The sequence below is a fragment of the Rissa tridactyla genome, chromosome 6 (genome assembly GCF_028500815.1).
Source record: "Rissa tridactyla isolate bRisTri1 chromosome 6, bRisTri1.patW.cur.20221130, whole genome shotgun sequence".
Classification (NCBI taxonomy): Eukaryota; Metazoa; Chordata; class Aves; order Charadriiformes; family Laridae; genus Rissa; species Rissa tridactyla.
In genome coordinates, this window is record NC_071471.1 from 63,807,060 (window position 1) to 63,826,366 (window position 19,307).

At 36.4% G+C, this 19,307-nt stretch overlaps 1 protein-coding gene across 10 annotated transcripts in view; it reads left to right on the forward strand.

The window, feature by feature from the left end:
* Window positions 1–49: 49 nt before the first annotated feature.
* Window positions 50–19,307, forward strand: part of NHLRC2 (NHL repeat containing 2) — a 44,041-nt gene continuing 24,783 nt past the window's right edge. For all 10 annotated transcript variants that reach the window (XR_008467213.1, XR_008467214.1, XR_008467216.1 and 7 more), the window contains exons 1-5: window positions 50–358; window positions 2,894–3,046; window positions 8,434–8,889; window positions 11,247–11,368; window positions 12,996–13,125. Coding sequence is in view for 3 of the 10 variants with exons in the window: in XM_054207462.1 (XP_054063437.1) it covers window positions 196–358; window positions 2,894–3,046; window positions 8,434–8,889; window positions 11,247–11,368; window positions 12,996–13,125 (1,024 nt within the window). In the remaining 7 variants the exon portion in view is untranslated. The remainder of the gene's footprint in view (window positions 359–2,893; window positions 3,047–8,433; window positions 8,890–11,246; window positions 11,369–12,995; window positions 13,126–19,307) is intronic.

Below are 19,307 nucleotides of genomic sequence, written 5' to 3' on the forward strand. Positions count from 1 at the left end.
GTTTGTCTTCACGAATATGCTTCTGCGAATATCAAAGCTACGTAAAAACACTAAAGGAATGAGAAGGTCCTCCCTTAAGAAGACGAGTTAATACGTATTTTTGCTTAGGTTTGGTTTTGGTTTTTTACAGTTTTCCTCCCCGGCGGTGCCGAATGTGCGGCGGTGAATCGGCCGGCCGGTAAACAGCGTCCCGTCATGGCGGCGGGGGGCCTGGCGGGGCTCCTGCCCGCCCAGACCCAGCTGGAGTACGCCCTGCTCGACGCTGACACTCCCCAGGAGAAGGAGAACTTGGTCTACCAGTACCTGAAGAAGATGGACAGCCGGGAGCGGGACCTAACGGTGCCCGAGCTCGGCGGAGGTGGGTGGCGGGGCCCCAGCGGGTCAGGCCCCGCGGCGGAGCGGGGTTCGGCGGCCCGGGCCCACTGGCGGGCGGGCGGCTGCGGGGCCTGCCCTGGTGGAGGTGGCTGAGCCCCGACGGTCACCGTGTGGCGTCTGCCTGGAAGTGCCGCTGACTGCGGGGGCCGTGTAATGACAGCCCCGTTAGCTGCTTTAGAAGGCGCTTCTAGTTACAGGAAGTGTCACTCCCGAAAGCAAAGGATGAGAGAAAAAAAACCTCTTTATAAATGCTTCCGCTGCAACTGGTTGCAAAACCCTGGTCTTTAAAGCCTCTCTTCTAAATTTCTAAAGGGCCATGAAGATGATCACAGGGCTGGAGCACCTCTCCTTATAAGGACAGGCTGAGACAGTTGGGGTTGCTCAGTCTGGAGAAGAGAAGGCTCTGGGGAGACCTTCCAGTACCTAAAGGGGATCTACAGGAAAGCTGGAGAGGGACTTTTTACAAGGGCATGTAGTGATAGGTTGAGGGGTAATGGCTTCAAACTGAAAGAGGGTAGATTTAGATTAGATATAGGAAGAAAGTTTTCATTATGAGGGTGGTGAGGCACTGGAACAGGTTGTCCAAGGAAGTTGTGGATGCACTGGAGGTGTTCAAGGCCAGGTTGGATGGGACTTTGAGCACCCTGGTCTAGTGGGAGATGTCCCTGCCTGTGGGAGGGGGGGTTGGAACTAGATGATCTTAAAGGTCCCTTCCAACCTAAACCATTCTATGATTCATTAATTTCCTTTTTTTTTTTTAAATAAAGTCTTTCACTTCTGTATAGCATGTTAATATCTCTGTTTTCTCATCATAGTGAGAACTTTAGCAACTCTTGCAGGTTCCTCCTGAGCTCCCTGGGTTTCCCTGCAGCTGCTTAGAATGCTTCCCATCTCTCTCCCCCCATGACTTTCCTGTGCTTGTCAATTTTCATGTCCCTGATAATAAAAGTGTGCTGGAGATGTCATTCTCCGTAAGTGGTGTGCCCATTTCCCTTTCACACGTTTCACACATTTCTATATCTCTTCTTGTTCTTAAGTGTGAAATCAAAGGTTAAGTGTTCTAAGATCTTGCAAGTCCTATTCAGGGTTCTTTTAACCTTAGTGAGGCTCTCTGGAACCATGTGAGCTCACATCTGACTGCAAGACAGGGACCTTGGGCAGGTAAACTTCAGGGTTAAAATCACATACGTATCATGGCAATGAATTCTTACTTGTAACCAATGGAGCAAAATGAATGCTCCTGTCTAGATGTAGACCCCTGGATTGAATTTTCACTTGTCATTAGTATTGTTTCACGTTCTGTGTTCTGTGAAAGCTTATTTTCTCTTCTAAAAAGAGCTCAAATAGGTAGCCAACATTTTTAATTTCCAGTAATTTTTTATGAAAGGTGTTTTAGTTCTAGTGAAACGGGGAGCAATGCCATAAAATAAAAGTTACTCTTTTCTTTTAAAAAAATAAACAGTAAAGCATTGCCCTTATGCAGAAATAATGCATAAATTTGATGAATTATTCTCATTATTGTCACCAAATCTGAATGTATATACATCCATTTATGTTTATAAATATAGGGAGGTAGAGACCAATCCTACTCTTAGTGAAACAGAAAACAAACCTCCTGTCGGCTTCAGCATCAATAGCGTCTCCTGGGTCTGTAAGAACTTAGTTTGCTGAAACTGTCAGGGTGGAAGTTTTGAGGATTTTAACATTAGTCAGCATATGCTTTTAAAAAACAGTCTTTCAAAAATTTAGTTCAGCTTTGCACTGTATCACATCTATTTATCCTTCCCTCTACTATTTTCAGAAACGTTGAGGGATAATAATGGCAGACCATGTTCTAGGATATTTATTTCTTAGCTTGATACCAATTTCTTATGGGATCAGAGGAATATCAGTTACCAGTGAGAAAACAATGCTTTCACGTCTCATATCAAGTGGTTAAAATAAATGATCAGGAGCACTACTCAGTCATGAAAGGGTAGCAGGATTAATTTATATCTGTCATTTCAAACTTTGAAAATCAAGCTATAAACACAAAAATATTTCAGTCCTCTCTGAAATTAGTTGTTTACAAAACCGTAGGAAAAATCATTAAGAGTTTAAGAGTTTTTCACTTTACTATCATTTATCTGAGTTTTAAAGTTGTTACCCGTATGACGTTGTTAGGGGTTGAATAATGTAGGTGGTGTTTTAAAATGTATGAGAATTGTTCTGAGGCTTACACGTTCTTTCAATTAAAAGGTGCCTATTTAAATATATAAACCACAGTTTCAATACTACATTAAATCTTGTTAACAATATTTCTTTTCATTTACTAACTATGAAGAATTTTGGAACTTAAGGATGAGTTTGATAATAGAAGACTTTTGTTTTGCTCTTCTACCTGCTTAGAAAGTGACGTTGAACTTTTTTTTTTAGTGAAATGTACAAGGAACATTGTGTGTTGTTGTGCAAATTAGTATAAGCGTCTGCTTTTCTCTGCCCTTCCCCTAACTGGGTATCTCTGTTCCCTGTCTTCCAGATCTACAATGGTTAAACACAGAAGGTCCTATTTCTCTTCACAAAGACCTTTGTGGAAAAGTTGTGGTGTTGGATTTCTTTACTTACTGCTGCATCAATTGCTTGCACCTGCTGCCTGATCTCCACGCGTTAGAGCACCAGTACTCTGATAAAGGTAAAAGTGCTTTGGCTGGCTTGGAATAGAATTTCCTGGCAGTGTTGCAGGCGGAGTAGCTGAGTCACTTTGTTGCTGGTTACTAAACAGCTGGCAAAATTTCAGGGGTGCCTAAAAATGTCTTCTAATCTTTTAAGCAGCCTAAAAAAGGTGACTGTGTATACTCCCATCACATTTTTAAATGGGGTCAAATAAGGTATCTGTTGTGTCTGTATAATTAAAGAAACAGGATATGTGCTTAAAGCCCAAATCTGATATCCTCATAAATAAGGCTATTTGCAAAAAGCTACACAAGGACGTAAGATACAGGCTCAAAGTTAATCTACATCTATAACCCTCTACGCTTGACTTAGGAGCCAACTGTGAGCAAAACATTGTAAAGGTGGTTAGGATTACTTGGGTTTTTTTTCTATTCTGAGATAAAAAAAAATATGTAAGCTTGGTTTAGAAATTTTTTTGTATTGGCATTACCTTATATAACATTATTAGTCCTGTATTCTGGAGAGGGAGTTAAGGTCTTCAGATTTCATCTCAGATGTTAGTTTAGGTCTCTCTCTGAGTGAATAAAAATGCAGGGTAATTACTATTTAGAATGCAGTCTCTTGTCATCATGATGACCTGTCAGAGATAAGGTGTGGTCTTACGCAGAATGTATCAGCTACTCACTTATCTTGGATATTTTAATAGACTGTGGATATTGACTGAACAGTGAGATGACGAGCAGTGTTACTTTCAGCCCTGAAAATATTGTATTAAATATAATACATATGTAACAAAAATAACATTATCTTACAGTGTTAATCTCTGATTCTCCATTGACATTTCTGATTGATTTTAATTTTGGCAGCATCTATTTTCATGTGTTACCTGCTTTCACTAGAAAAAGAAACTACATTGTCTTTGACATTTCAAGTTCTTTAAGTAGTTCACTTGCATTGTAGGTTTACAAAGCACTTTACAGAAGACTCAAATACATGAATTTTTCTACCTTGAAAAGCTTAGCTATTTGCTTTGGAGAAATTTGAGATCTGGTATAATGTTTTAAGTATGAGGAACTTTATCTAGTACAGAAAAACCGTCATGGCAATTTTTTGGGGGGGAAGGCAGTTTTAAGTGGAAGATGATTAGCAAATGATAAATGGACTGCTGTGGATATCAGGCATGCTGGGAAGAAGGTCTAGGTTGAGATTTCAGAAGGCTGCATTGATTGTATAATGAGTAACATCTTTAAATGATAAACATGTAGTAGAGTGGTATTGTATTAATATTGCTGTCATATCCTTAATCTGTTTTTTAAGACCAAGCTGTAAAATCAGTTGATAACAAAAAATTATTTTTAACAACCTCTCCGCACAAGCTTTCTCTTCAAAGCATTTGAACTTCTCTATACTGGTGTAGATGAGGCTGCAGCACTCTGAACTGAACTGGAGATCCACTTGGAGACACTTTTTTTTGTTTGACTTTTATCAAACTTCCTGTCATAGGATTTATTACTTAAGGAAAGTACTTTGCTGATAGGTGATAAATTCTTTGTGTATTTGAGCTATCCTAATAAGTTCTTTTTGGATTTGAGCTATCCTATTCCTACAGGAGCTCGAGTGAGGAAAAAAAATACTTGGAATGAAAGTGGAAAAACAAGTGGAGGTAAAAGGAAAGAAGAGCAGGTGTGTGTGACATTAATCTTAAATTTAATGTGTTAGAAAACAGAGGATAGCAGTTGCATTCAGGAAGAGATTAAGGTGCTTGATGGTTCAAACAAAAAGAAAAATAGGGTTTGTTTTTTCACTATACATCTCCCTTTTTTGTTGTTTTCTGTTGTTTTCATGTTTTGATTGCCAGCCTTTTCAGGATTATTTAGTCTTTCTTTGCTGTGCTAAGTGTGTAAATTTTAGCACTACAGTAGTATAAGTCTACATATTGAAATACGTATGTATAAATATATCAAGGCAGTAAGGGTTGTGTTTTTTAAGATATATGTATCATTGTACATATCCACATAGTTCTGTTGTCCAGAACTTCAGGAGACTTGTTTCAAAATGAAGACCTCTTTCCATAGGATTAATGTCACCTAGCATCTTTATCTGATATGTTCTCGCTGCTATCTTCAGTGGTGCTATTTCTGCCTTTCAAGTGGCATTCAGAAAGTTATTTTAAACCCCAGTGCATATTCAGTTCATGTTATCAGCAGTTCAGAAATGACTTCTATAAGAGGGAGTACTTTTTAATATTCAGAAATAGCTTGGCATAAGTCCAGTGTTGTACTCTGGTATAATCCCTCAAACAAAGCGTTTTAAATGGTGTCCATATTCTTATATTTCAGCATAGCATCCATCAATTTCCACAAGAGTTTTCTTTATGAGAGGATTTTATAACTTGCTTGCTTGTGCTGTCCAGGTGTTTAATATAGAATTGTCTTTCTAGCTTTAATGATGTTTTTGAAGGACAAATATATGGGCTGATGATGATCCTATTACAGTTAAAATGTTTGGCCTGCTGTTTGGAGTTCAGCAGTTAATGATACTGCAACTTCATCTGTTTGATACTGCGACATGCTGTGCCTATAGGATTGATAAAGACTGCATCAGTTATAGCGATTTTTTAAATTATCTATCTGTGAAATTATTACATTCAACTAAGTCTTTTATTGTGCAGCACTTTACCCTTTCCTGTTGTCACATTGAAGTATTACCATTCCTGCAGATGCTATTCTTCTCCGTCAACATTGTTTTATGGTTGAGGAGAAAAGCTAAAAGAAAAATAGTTTTCCGTTTCTCTATAATTGGATAAAAAGCCAACCTGAGATTAAATTAGTTTTCTTTTTAGAAGGAAACAAACTCATCTGAGCTCAAATAATACAACTATTTAAGACCTGAAATAATTGCCTTTCTTACATTTCTACCACAAAACCAGAGGTGAGGGTCGAACAAAGATGTCCAGCTGGCCAGATTGCACCTCTACCATAAAGGTAGGAGAAAAGCAGAGAAGTAAATACTACATTCCATTCCAAACCACGTCCTTGGATGCAGCTGTTTACAGCTGTTACTTTTTGGGCCGTGGTTCAGGCCCTCTCTGATCAGAGGGCTGGTTTTACCATTCTTGCAGTGGCAAACTCCACTGATTGTAACTGCAGGGCTTTTGGAGGACTGTTTTACAAAAGCATTTTATTTTTACATATTTGCTTGAAGTTTTACAAATAGTGAAGCCCTTTAATGGATTAGGTAGCAAAAGCCAAATAACAGTACGGATCTGGTATGTAAATTTCCAGTTTAGAATGAATTGTGTGACACAGGAGGTATGTAACTACATTGTATCCTGCTAATGTAAATTTAATAGCTGTTCAAACAAACCTGTTTTGTCTGTAGTAGCACAATACAACATTTTCAATTGCAGTGAGTATTTGTGCAAGCACAAATTAGTCTGATTTAAGAACCTTATAAAGTAGTTCAAGGATCTACACTCCTATTTGGGAGTATAAGCATCATCAGAATTGGGTTAGATTGGATAATGGCTGTCCTTCCTCCATGCCACCCTGTACAGACTCCAAGTCTTTTTTGGTTTTTTTGTACGGCACTACAAGGAATCCACCTATAGACATTGGTGACTGGGGGAAGGAAGGAAACGCCACAGATATTTGATTGCTACTGATAAAAGAGTTTATAAATGGTAAATGTTTTAATAGACCTGACTAAGGAAAAAAAAAGTACTTTGTTGTTGTCAAAGTAATTTCTAACAATGCGTTAAAATTAACTCAAGTTGTGTGTCAACTCTAAGGATATTTTCTTTCCACATTTAATTTCACTGATCTGCTCAACAAAACAGAAAAAATCACATGAAAATTTAAAACTTTTATTTGCACAAAGAAGTAGAAAGATTCCAATTTTTATTAGTGGTTACAAAATTCTTGTGCTATCCAGAAACATGAGTGATTTTTGGATGAATAGTAAAGTTAATGTATAAGGATTTCCATTAGATTAACAGTTCTGGTTTATTGTATTGCAGTTTTCTACAACTGCATGGTTACTGTTGTTATCTTCCTTACTTCAGTTAGAACTGACAAGTTACTTTGACTATAACAAGATTATGCTTATGGCCAATAGTATTCTCTAAGTACAAAGCGAGACAAAGTATGGTATTGATCTCATGTGCACAGTTTACTTCATTTGATAGAAGTAATGCTAGTAAAACATAGTTTAAAGCCCTGGAAAATGATGTAGTCCTTTTTTTGGTCTTCCCCTGCCCCCCCCCCCCCTTTTTTTTTTCTCCTAGAAAGGAGTGAAAAGCGTCTTGATTGCAGGAAGGCTCTTCATTCTTTTTCTGTTGGGTAGGAAGGGGGAGTGGAAAATTTGGGGCTGCTTAGATAATTGTCTAGAGAAGCAGCTGAAGTCTGAGCCATAGATTTTTATTTCTGTGTTTGAATTTTGTAACACTAAGAAAATAAGCAATTCAAGGAAGATCATAATTGTGTGCTTTTGATAGATTTTAGGGTTGGTATTATGTATACAGTGTATATAAGCAGAATTATATTACTTTATGCTTATGCAACACCTTCATACTAGAGTTTCGTGCAGTTATCGCAGTTATCCTTGCTATGGGAAAACCTAAACTCTTCATTGTCTTTATTAACCAAATATAGAAATTAATCTAAACATTTTAAGTGGAGGGGTAAAAATCAATTATTTAATCCTCTTCTTACCCCCCTCCCCTTCCTTTTTTTCTTTTTTTTTTTAAGGAAAAGGGTTCAAGCCTGCCTGGTTTGTGAGAAGTGCTATTTGTCATTTTGTCATAGTTGTCAGTGCTGCCATTTTAATTTGAAATATGGAATACTGTATTAATTTCAGAAGCTTATACATTAGTTTTTTTATGTTTTTTCTAGAGTCAGATATGCCAAGGTAAGTCTGGATTTACAGACTTCAGTGTTACATTTGTAATTCCTAGTTAACTAAAGAAAAAAATTCATTTTCTAAAGCAACATAGTTGTGTGTGGGAATCAAAAGACAAAGAGGTATCATAAAAATCTGAAATAAACCGAAGTATCAGTTGAACTGCCACAAGTTACCCATAATTATTTTGAAAGTATTTTCTACCTTAGTATGTAAAAGTTCAGGAACTAAGAACAATTTATGAAATATTAAATGTCAGCCAGCTGGTGAAGTAATGCTCTTAAAGTTCAGTAATTTTACTGAAATGTTATTTCTGAGTTTCAGTATTTTGTATGCATAGCTATCTATATTCCTACTGAGATGTTACTGCTTTTTGTTTGTTCAAATCCTCTTCCATTCTGTAAAGCAGTCGGTCAAATTGTGAAATAACTGTGCTTCATTTTTACTTTTTTTTTTTAATTCAAATGCAAATACGTTTCAATGCACAACTTGTTTTTTTCATTTCAGATGGTCTTATTATTGTTGGTGTCCATTCAGCAAAATTCCCGAATGAAAAAGTTCTGGATAACATTAAAAGTGCCATTCTAAGGTATAATATTGTCCACCCTGTAGTAAATGATGCAGATGCAACACTGTGGCATGAACTAGAAGTGTCCTGCTGGCCAACTCTGGTCATTCTTGGGCCTCGTGGAAACATGCTGTTTTCGCTTGTTGGAGAGGGACACAGAGAGAAGTTGTTTTTATTTACTTCTATAACACTGAAATTCTACAAGGAGAGAGGACAAATTAAAGACAACAACATTGGAATAAAGCTATACAGAGACTCCCTCCCACCTTCTCCTCTGCTGTTTCCTGGCAAAGTGACTTTAGATAATTCAGGAGAAAGGCTGGTAATAGCAGACACTGGACATCACAGGATTTTGGTTACTCAAAAAAATGGAGAAATTCTACACATCATTGGAGGTAAGAGTGTGTAAGTTTATTACAGTAATTTTAGTTTAGGAGTAGAGTATGTTTGCTGGGCCTACTAGGCTGATTCTTTTCTTAGAGGACATCATAAGAGGTCCTCTAAGAGCAGCTCATAAGCATTGCCAGAAATTTGTACTGTATGTGCAGGGATATAGCATAGTGCCATCAATGGGAGACGCTGTGAATGCAATTGTTTGAAAAGTCTGATTTTGTTTTTTAATTTGTTCCATTGAGTTGAGTTTTTATTTTTGTGATGTTTAATATGAATTACAAAAAATACATTTTGTGTTCTTCTGGAAGAGGGGCAGACGTGTTTAGATTTAAGTGACATGCATTCACATCCAGCAGCAAACAAGGAAAAGAAAAGAGGCAATAATGTCTCACTTCCAATAGAAGAAATGAATGTTGAATTGTGGTGGTGGTGTTGTGTGGGGAGGTTTTTGGGGTGTGTTTTTTGTTTGGTGGTTGTTGGTTGTTTAAATCAAGACCATTCCTCTGTAGGATCCCCTTCTGGTTTTTAGAGGAGAGGAGAATTATTAAGAACAGTGGCATTGCACTAACGGATAGGCACCTGAAAATGAAATTACTTTAATATAGATGAAAAGGCCTGTGCTCTCACCAAAATTGAGGTGTAATATGTAATCAAAATAGTAAAAGTTAAGTACTTTAAATTTAGTTACATTTGTGACAAAGTTTATATTAGTAACATTTCTGCTTTATAAAACTCTTCTCTTTAACTGTTTTTGTAAAATTAGTATTTGCTTTATGATGCAAATCAAGAAAATGTAGTTGAACTTGCACACTGTGTGCTTTACTTTTTCATAAATGAAACATTCAGACTTGTTCTTTTTTTCAGTGTGTTACCGTAGTCAAAGTTACATGTTAATGCACCAAGTACATAGCTGTTAGGACAGTCCATCTATGAGCAGTCATAATAGACAGATTTAGGAAGTGGTTGAGTGCACAAATCATTGAAAACAGCAGTTCGTTTATGTCCCAGAATCAGGACCTGTATGCTGATGTGTCCTGTATTACTTAGTCTGGTATTTACTAATGCCTGTCCCATGGCTGGATCCTGCAAACCTCATAAAAATACCGGTGTCACTGCTTTTTAAAGAAAGAAAGAAAATCCCTTGCTATTTGAAGTAACAGCGGATAGACAGACTAATTATCCAACCTAACCTGATAAAGGCATTAGTCTTAATACCCTTCTCTTATGGGAAGTACAAACAGGATTCCTTATGACAAAATTCTATTATTTCAAATTCTCTTTGATATATGAGACAAAGTCTCTGCTGATAAGGTACCCTTTAGTGTTCTGGAATAGTTGTTAAACAGCAATTCAGAGGGAAGTGTCCTAACCTCTGGACTGGAACCCCCTCTTCCAGTGGCACTCTGTGCTATTCCCTTCCCCGGGGATGTGCACATTAATGCTTACCAAGGGAAATCCTGGAATCTGACACACCAGCACCTCAGTGTTTAACGTCTGTTAAAGTCTAAATTGTCTTCTGGCAGTAGGTTGTAAAAATGTGTATATTTCAGTGACTCAGTTGAATGATTCAGTGGGCAGAAAATAATGTAACGAAGTTGATAATATGGTAATAAATGTGGGCATGCACAGAGGTTGAAATTACTATATTTGCATCATAAGTCATGATGCACGTATAACTCGTATCTAAATGTCTTCTGCTGACACATACTGCTAATGCACTTTAAATGTTACTCCCCCTGAAATATGATGCTTACCTTTATACTGTTATATTCAGGTCGTATTCTTTTCTGTTCCTTGATTGTTCTGTGCAGAAGACTCCATCATTCTCACTGTTCTTTTGTGTAATTAGTTCCATGTGATCTTCTTCTAATTATTATTATTAATAAGAAAATGCTGCTAATCTAATATTATTTTCATTTCTGATTACACCACAATCTAAACCATTGAAATGGAATTGAGTTTTGGAATTTAAAGTTTTTCCTGCTGGCTTGCTTTGATGTAGTTGGGAATGAAAGATGTAATTTTTTATTTCAGTCTTCTGTTGTTGCTGTTGTCCTTTACTGCACGGGAACAGGGGCAATTTAGACCCCTATTAAGACTTCTCTTTGGAAGATGAGCTTAAAGAAGGAGAGAACTTGTGGAGAATGAATTCAAAACTTAATAGCACCAGGCTATTGTAATTACATAACACAGTGATTAAAACAAGACTACACAAAATGTTAATAATATAAACTGTACAAGGTGCTGTGAAAGCATCTCTTAGAATATGTAATTCTCTTACAGGTTTAAATATATGCATCTTATTTTTAAGGGTTTTTTTTCTAAAATTACTTTTGAGTTTGCTTCATTTTATTTATAGGTCCAAACAGCGGAAGGAGAGATGGAAGATTTTCAGAGGCAGCTTTCAACTCACCACAAGGGATCGCCATAAAAAATAATGTTATTTATGTAGCTGATACAGAAAATCACCTAATTAGAAAGGTAAATTTTAGATAAGAAAGTTCAAAATTCAGTCTCTTATACCTTATTCTATTTAGACAGATGAAAACTTACATCAAATTAATTACTCTGCATATACCCTCAACATCAGGAAGGCAATTTGGCCCGATATCTTATAAATAAATGTTTTGTGCAGTTTGTTTCGTGAAGGGCTACATATACTTTTGTGCTTCCTTTCGAATGAAGATGATATGCGCTACTCATTCTAGCATAACTGGGTTTTTTTGGTTTTTTTTTTTTCCTAGTGACTCTTACTTTCCTCTTGTAAGAAACATCTGTTCTTAGCACTGGAAGTAAAAATTTGTTTTGTTTCACTTCCAGTAGTATCAGATTCTTATCTAAAGTTATTGTACTCCTGTGGTTCGGTGAATATCTAAAATTTTGTTAGCTGCTTGGGTCTCTAAAGTACAGGTAACTGCTTTAATTTCAGAATAGTCTGAATGTGGATTTTTTTGATTAAACGCTTGCAGTATGTTACTCTATATATATATATATATATAGTCATCGGATCTTATATTTGGTTAGGTCAAATTTAGAATAATCAGAAGTTGTTTGTTGAAGCAGTAGAATATTACCTTATTATTAGAAGTGTTTTATTCATCTCAGAAAATTTTGTACTCAGATCCTCACCAGTATGTCTGTGTCATGATCAGAGTAGGTACATCCTTACTCAGTTTCAGGTGCCTTTGTACTGTTAAGTAGGTTTGTTCTGTGTTTCGTTTCAAAACACTAGTCCACAGACTCCCTGCACTGTATTTGTTGTAGCTGGCTACCAGGTTTTATTATGGAAAGGAGCAAGACTCCCTCTTGGTAAAGAAATATTGTCGCTAAAAATGAGTAGATTGCTCCAGGATTCTCATCTTACTAATATTCATCACTGTAGCATGGTGACCACAGGAAATGAAGTGTTGCAGGTAGCAAAGACAGCGCAGAAACATCTGAAGATCTGGATCATGCTCCTCCAGCATTTTTCATGATAATTATCTCTTCCCTTTCATCTAAATGCGCCATGAGGGTATCCAAGAATTAAAGTAATACAACAGCTATAGGACATGCTTTCAAATGTTTGTGCAGGCCATAGGCCTTGCGAAAAGAATGCATTTACTGGTACAAAGGTTAGAAGATGCTATGCGTGAAAGGCTCCCTTTTTACATGATCATCACAATAAATTCATGAGAGGTGTTGGAAGTCACTTAGAAAATAAGCAAAAGGGGAATGAAAAATGAAGGGGTTTAGGTTGCAGAAATTAAATAGAGTATTTATGTAGAAAATGTTGATGCTTGCTTCTACAACTGCTGAGCAAACCTTGACAGAGCAGTGTTAATTTTTTTTGCACGTGGAAGAGAATTCCATGAACATGGTTTTCCTGCTGCCCACAGCTTCCTCCTTTCCCCCGTGTCCCCCACATCAGCAGGCATTGTGGTAAAATTAATTATTTTCCTACGTAAACAAATTTATAAATTTGTTTACTGTATAAACATGAAATTTATTAGGTGGAGTTTTTTTATTTGTCAGCAAAAGCTCTGGTTTTGACATCTAGCTCAAGTTGTCTCTAACTTCAGTCAAGTAAATGCTGTACATTCGGCGTGTGTAATTTTGCTTCTTACAGATTGACCTGGAATTAGAGATGGTGACCACTGTAGCAGGCATTGGGATACAAGGTGTTGATAAGGAAGGTGGAGCAAAAGGAGAAGAACAGCCTATCAGCTCTCCATGGGATGTGGTCTTCGGAAATTCAAGTATTGTATCAGTTGAGCTTTTAACATCTCGTGTTTACACATGCATGACTGTTTGCTGAATGCTTTCCTGTTTTGGTAATAATCTGAGCTGTGAAAAAGTAAAGACATAACTTTACAACTGAGTCTAAAAAACAGTGGTTATATTTGCAAGTGATACCTGTAGTTCTGCTTTGGATCCTGAAAAAATGTGAACTGTTACTTGATGTGAAGAAAAATTCTTTTGTAGCAAGTTATATAGTTACTGGGTCCAAATACAGAAGGAAATTGTGATTGCTTTTGTTAGGCCAGTGCTTTCTGCCATGATCACTTAAGAAACAGCTACACAGGAAGTGGGCATTGTCTAGAAGTTCCTTTCCTTGACTACACAGACATGTTTGACCACTTGTAAATATTTGAGTTTAGGAAATAAAAATAATTTTAGTTGTGGACCTCTGTTTATTCCTGTTTAGGTGATATAAAGTCATTAGACTCTAGATCATGATAGAGTCAATCAGACAGAGGAATACCTGAGAAAAATCCTTGCAAGCATCAGGGTGTGAAAATTAAATCTTTCCATAATAGGATGCAAGAATCAGTTTCTGAGGATTTAAGTAGCTTTCTTTCCTGATTCACTTAACACATACCTGAGCTTGGCATCACATAACTGCCATGTTTTTAACTGTTATTAACTGTGAGTTGATATTCTATTTTCTCATGTTTCCATTTCAATATAATTTAGAAGTTGTAGATGCCAGTTTCTTAACAATGTCAGAACAATGCTTTAATGTGGCATAAAACCCTTAGGTCAGTATTGCAGGCATAAAAATTGACTTCTAATAATGGAATTTTTTGAATCTGCAGATGAATGGGTTGGGGAGGTAGCACGATTTAAGTCTGATATTTGTTAAGTTAGAGGTGCTTTGCAAGATTAGTAAATTAGAGCATTTTACTAACCTGGAAGCATTTGTTAGAATCTTGGGTCAGTTACAAGGGAAGAAAACACACTCAATTAAGTTCAAGGGTACATGAAGCTAGTTCATAGATGCTGATTGTATAGAAGTCTTCTGCTACAAATACATTTTCAGTTTACACAGCGTACCTCCAGCAGCCTTGACTACTTAAACAAGCGACCGGTATCAATTATTAGATTTAACACTTTTGCTAACATGTCTTCTACAAAAAAAAAAAAAAAGGCACTTTGTTGAAAGGCTTTATCAATGACCTTTACAATCTGTGTTAAGCATAGGGAATCCTACGTGCAAGAGAAAGGAGGAATACCTGAAAACGAATCTCAGTGGATGTGGGTTGCTATTAATGAAGGCTTGAGTTTTTCTGAACTTTATCCAATCTGATTTTCCTTTTGTGAACCAGGAGACTGTTGTGTGACTAGATGGTATAGTTTTCAAGGTGTCTTGAACCAGCAAGCTGATCTCACTGGGATGTTGCTGTAGAGCTGTTTTGCAGATCAGCAAAGGAGGAGGCTAATAGCTCATCAGTGCTTCAGAAACTTAAGCTGGTTAACAGAACTATTCAAAATAATACCCTATAATTTTACATTTCATTTTTCATGATGCTTTCTTCTGCTTCTGACAGTAGTTGTGTATCTGTTGATACTTTTAATTTTGAGAGCTCTGCTTGTTAAATGTTAATTGATATGGTTGTTATCAACACGAATATAATCACTGAATTAGTCACCTGTAGAGGATTAGTCATCTGCAGTGTTCAACAGACTGATGAATTTTTATAAGCGTTTACATAAAAATCAGATTATCTGAATGTTCAGAAGTATATATTTTCAGACTGTTCAGACCAGCATAGATTTTTTTTCATATGCACTTAGAACCTACCAGTGAGTTGTCTATTTAGATATCTACAAAATATAACATAACCTGTCAGTTATGAAGAGATTAAATAAATTTAAATTCGTTCTTTGAGAAGGTAATAGGCCAAATAGATAAAATGTTGCTTTCAGTTTCTTATTTCTTTTTTCAGTTTCTTTTTAAAATTTTTTGCTATGGTTTTGTGAGTAAAGTAAGCTAGGAAAAATCAAAGTTACTGTAATAGCTGTATAAAACTCTGTAGAAAACTATAACCAGAGAGAGTTGTCAAAACTGAGGGTTATATTGAGTAGAATGATAACAGGAGTCTGTCCCAGAGCGTGAGGAACCAGGACTGTGTCTTGTAGTCAGCAGTGCATTTGTCTTACAGCATAGATAACTGTCATCAACTGCAGCAACTTAAGTTTGTTGCCAGACCTGAAAATAGTTTGTCAACACTGCAGCAGAGCTCATCAAAGTTGTACTCCTACTGCAAATTGCTGGAGCCTAGTAGGATCTTCTGTTACTATCCAGTAGATCCTAGGGTGCATTTGTTCCTCAGTAAATGCATGTGAAGCCCAGTTCTGTAGGAAATCTTCGCTGACCTTTTCTTGCCGATTCTCAGTGTGCTGTCCTACAAGTAGGTACCCTGTTGTCAGCGTATTAAAACAGAATGCCAGTGTCTAGTTATGCGTTTGGGTGGATGAAGTAATTGATGAGTTTCAAAAACTACTTTTGTTCACATCCACACAGCAGTGCCCATTTTTTACGTATGCTTATATTTTATTTCTGTGCAAATTGCAAGAGGCAATGTACACTTCAACAACTTAAATTCATTATTGCAAAATTCCTGAGTTTGACTTTCGTGTTAACTGGCATGGCATATGGGAAATAGCATCATACTTTCCCATTTTCCTTAGATCTGTGTAGCTTAAACTGTGTACAAGAGGCATTTTTTCTTTTCAGAAGATAGATTTATGGATTTTATAGTTTTTAGACTTCTGTGAGTTTCCACTTAATGTCCAAAGCTAAGCTATCCAGAACACGAAAGGGAGAAAAAAAGTTTAAATGTTTAAGCTGTTTAGGTACTACACCAGATAGTATTGAACAGCTTATGCTGACCTTTTTCAAAGTTTCAATGGGAAAGGTTACCTCTTAAGAGAAAATATTTTTTTCTGTATCATTTATATTTCTTGAGATTACTCCTACATACAGTTAAGAGTATGTATTGATCAATTAAAAGACTTCATTGTCTGTTTTTTAAAATTCTAATGTATAATTTGTTGTGAAATTAAAAATATTGAGAAAAAGAGTTTATGAGGGCTCAGATAAGTTAATATTTAGAACAGATTCTACTAAGTAGCATGCTTTTAAGCATCCTCATAGTATTTCCAGGAGGTAATAGGCTTTTGTTTCCCCATTTTATGCAGATGCTGAAGTCTGAGACAAAGAGGTTAAGTGACTGTGAAATACCGTTTAAAGAAAGTTGTTACAAATGTCATCCTTTAAGGTAGGGGAAGTAATGAAAGCAAAACACATGCTAGGATTCAGGCAGACAGTATTCTTCCTTGTCATCTTTTTTATTTTTTTAGTTGTGGCCACTGAGCTTGTGTTTTACCCTCCCCTTTAAAAATTATTGAATGAACTCCATGGATTAAATTCTGGCTTTGTTGAAGTTAGTGCTGAAATTTACATTGAGATAGATTGTGCAGGAAATACGGGAGGAGGGCCAGCAGTTTAAAAATACATTATTAAATTACTGTGTGCTTTTTTAGCTTCCTCTGTTGTCCCCTTCTATATTTATTCAGTGAGTGTTGAAAGCAAGTGATACTTAAATGCACAGTTGATCTGAGCATGAAATGTTCTTGATAGCTGCATTCTTGCTGGAAGGAACAGGACAATGACCTGTGCTTGGTGACATAACTGTGTGCTTCACATTCCAAAATCTGGTCTTAAATTGCATGATTGTAATCTATTTATGGAAACTCCTGAATACAGTATCGAGCATGCTTTCAGTAAATTTGTTGGAAATTTGTACGTCAATGTAGGTTTTACACAGCTATTATTTAAATGAAAGTACAGTACCTTATCATACTGGTACAATTTTTATAGTCCTTAAAAGGCAAAGGTATGTAAGATTATTTTTTTCTCTCCATGTTTCTGCTACAGGATTATTTAGTACCACTGCATTCCAGGGGAAACACTTTTTTTTTCTGAATTACTCATGATGATTCTTCCCTAATTTTACAAAAAAATAAAGCAGTAATCGCTTCAGCAATAAGCTATTAGCACTTCCTGGGTGAGCTGTGACCATATATGAACTGTTCATGCCTGAACTGTGTGTATCCTGAAAGTATGCTTTCTACATGTCACTTTTCTTTTTCCTTCTCGTCTGGTCTCGTTCTGGCACTGAGGCTCTTGCCTTCACTGTCCTGTGAAAGGAATTTTCCTTGGTAATAGCTGAAAATAAAAGAGCTGGTTTTGTGATCAATAGGAATTAATTAGGAATCATTTTTCTGGACAACTCAAAATTTGAATTACTCTGAACATACGTTGCATATGTAATATGGATGCATGATGTATCAGTGTAGATTTACTTGGAATGCAAAAGACCGCTTCATCTTTTTATAGCAGTTTCCTACACAAAGTACAAACTCAAAGATACCCTATCCAGCTTTGGGCTGCATCTGCCATCATACAAGTTCAGTTGCACAGAAAATTGTGTCGGAGACATCATTGACACAAAATGGTATTGTCTGTCTTCTCTTCTTGAACTAGATCCTAAATTTACTTGTAAATGGTAACAACTTGTAAATATTTCTTTGAAATTTCAAATATTTTAAATTAAAAGTAAACATCATTAAAGATAAGGCTGCAGTAAAGTGGAAGAATTATTATAGGGTTTCATTCCTGTGTAAGACCTATTTAAGGAGAAAAAGTCTTTTGAGAAATACGACATCAAGAAGTTATAGTAAAGGACTGCAGTGAAGCAAGTCGTTACCCAGTTTTGCTTTGCGAGGACTTCCGAAGTGCACTGTTTTCTTCTATGTATTGTCTGAATGGCTCAACCAGCTTCATACTGTTGGCAGAATCCCAGAGAGGGACAAATAGATTTAACTGAAGTTTTCAGATGTCCGAACGTAATTTATGTATGGGTTCTGTTACCCCTGAGCAGCTTTCAGTCCTGCTTCTAAACTAGCATTTACTTTTTTCCTTTAAACATTGAGAGAAAATTGAGGGGGCATAAACTTTCAGAACTAGTAGCTTTTTCTGTGATCAGCCCAACAGACTTTATCTCTATAGGAACCTGGTTAAACTGTTGACTTGAATGCTCTGATTCTGTATTCCAAGGCAAAACTAAGAGATTAAAGAGTTTATGGTATTGCTGAATAACAGCAGCAACAAAAATTACTAATATTTCACATGTTCACTATAGAAACAGGTCAAGAAATTAGTTATTTACATTAGTGTTTTGGTATAAACCGGCCTTTGACAGAAACATACAAAGACTAAAGTCTTAACATAAGGATATAATGGGAATTGTGACTGAGTATGCAACAGTAATCCCACACAACGTAGTTTGACAGAATACTTTTGTAGTAAATTGGACTTTTCTACATCTTGAAAAAATATATGATGATGATTATTTTCTACAGTAAAAAAAAAAAGTGTTTGGATTAGCAGAGTTACCATTTTAACAGATGTCAAACTTGGTAACGTTTTGAAGTCCATGGCTTGAAATGCCCTCTATAAAAAATTATCTTTGCGCCTGGAATGACAATTTCTCATTCTCTTTGTTACACAGTCTGTAATCTTGTTCTGTGAATTAAATGTATGGTCATGATATAGAAGTTACAACTACAAATCAGATTTCTAGATACTAGTTCATGTATCAGATACTGTTTTTAATGCAAAATTCCAGATGCAGAGCAGCTGAAAATAAACACCCTTAAAAGGTTTTACAGAGACTTTGTCAGGCAGGCTGGGGGCAGATTGAGAGACAGTTTTTAACTGTTCTCATTTGATGCTGAAAGTGCTTTTGAATATGGCATGTGGGTGTTGAGGGTCAAGGGAGACTGCAGTGCTGAAGTACCCTCAAGTGTATGTGTTTGCTGTGCTTAAATAGGAATGAATAAAACACATAACCACACTTGGCTTTTTCTCTAGTTATAGTGATGTATCCCAACACTAAATAATCTAAATTAGTTCTTCCATGTTAACAACTGTTAGCATTTCTACTTTGGGTTTTTTTGAAGTATTTACTGCCATTACAGTCAGAAGGCCTTAGTTAGAAAACTTGTGAAAGAAAGATAAAATATTTCAATATAGTTATCTTTTTTAGCTCACTTTTACCTCCTGTTGTATGACATCCCCTTGGTATCAATG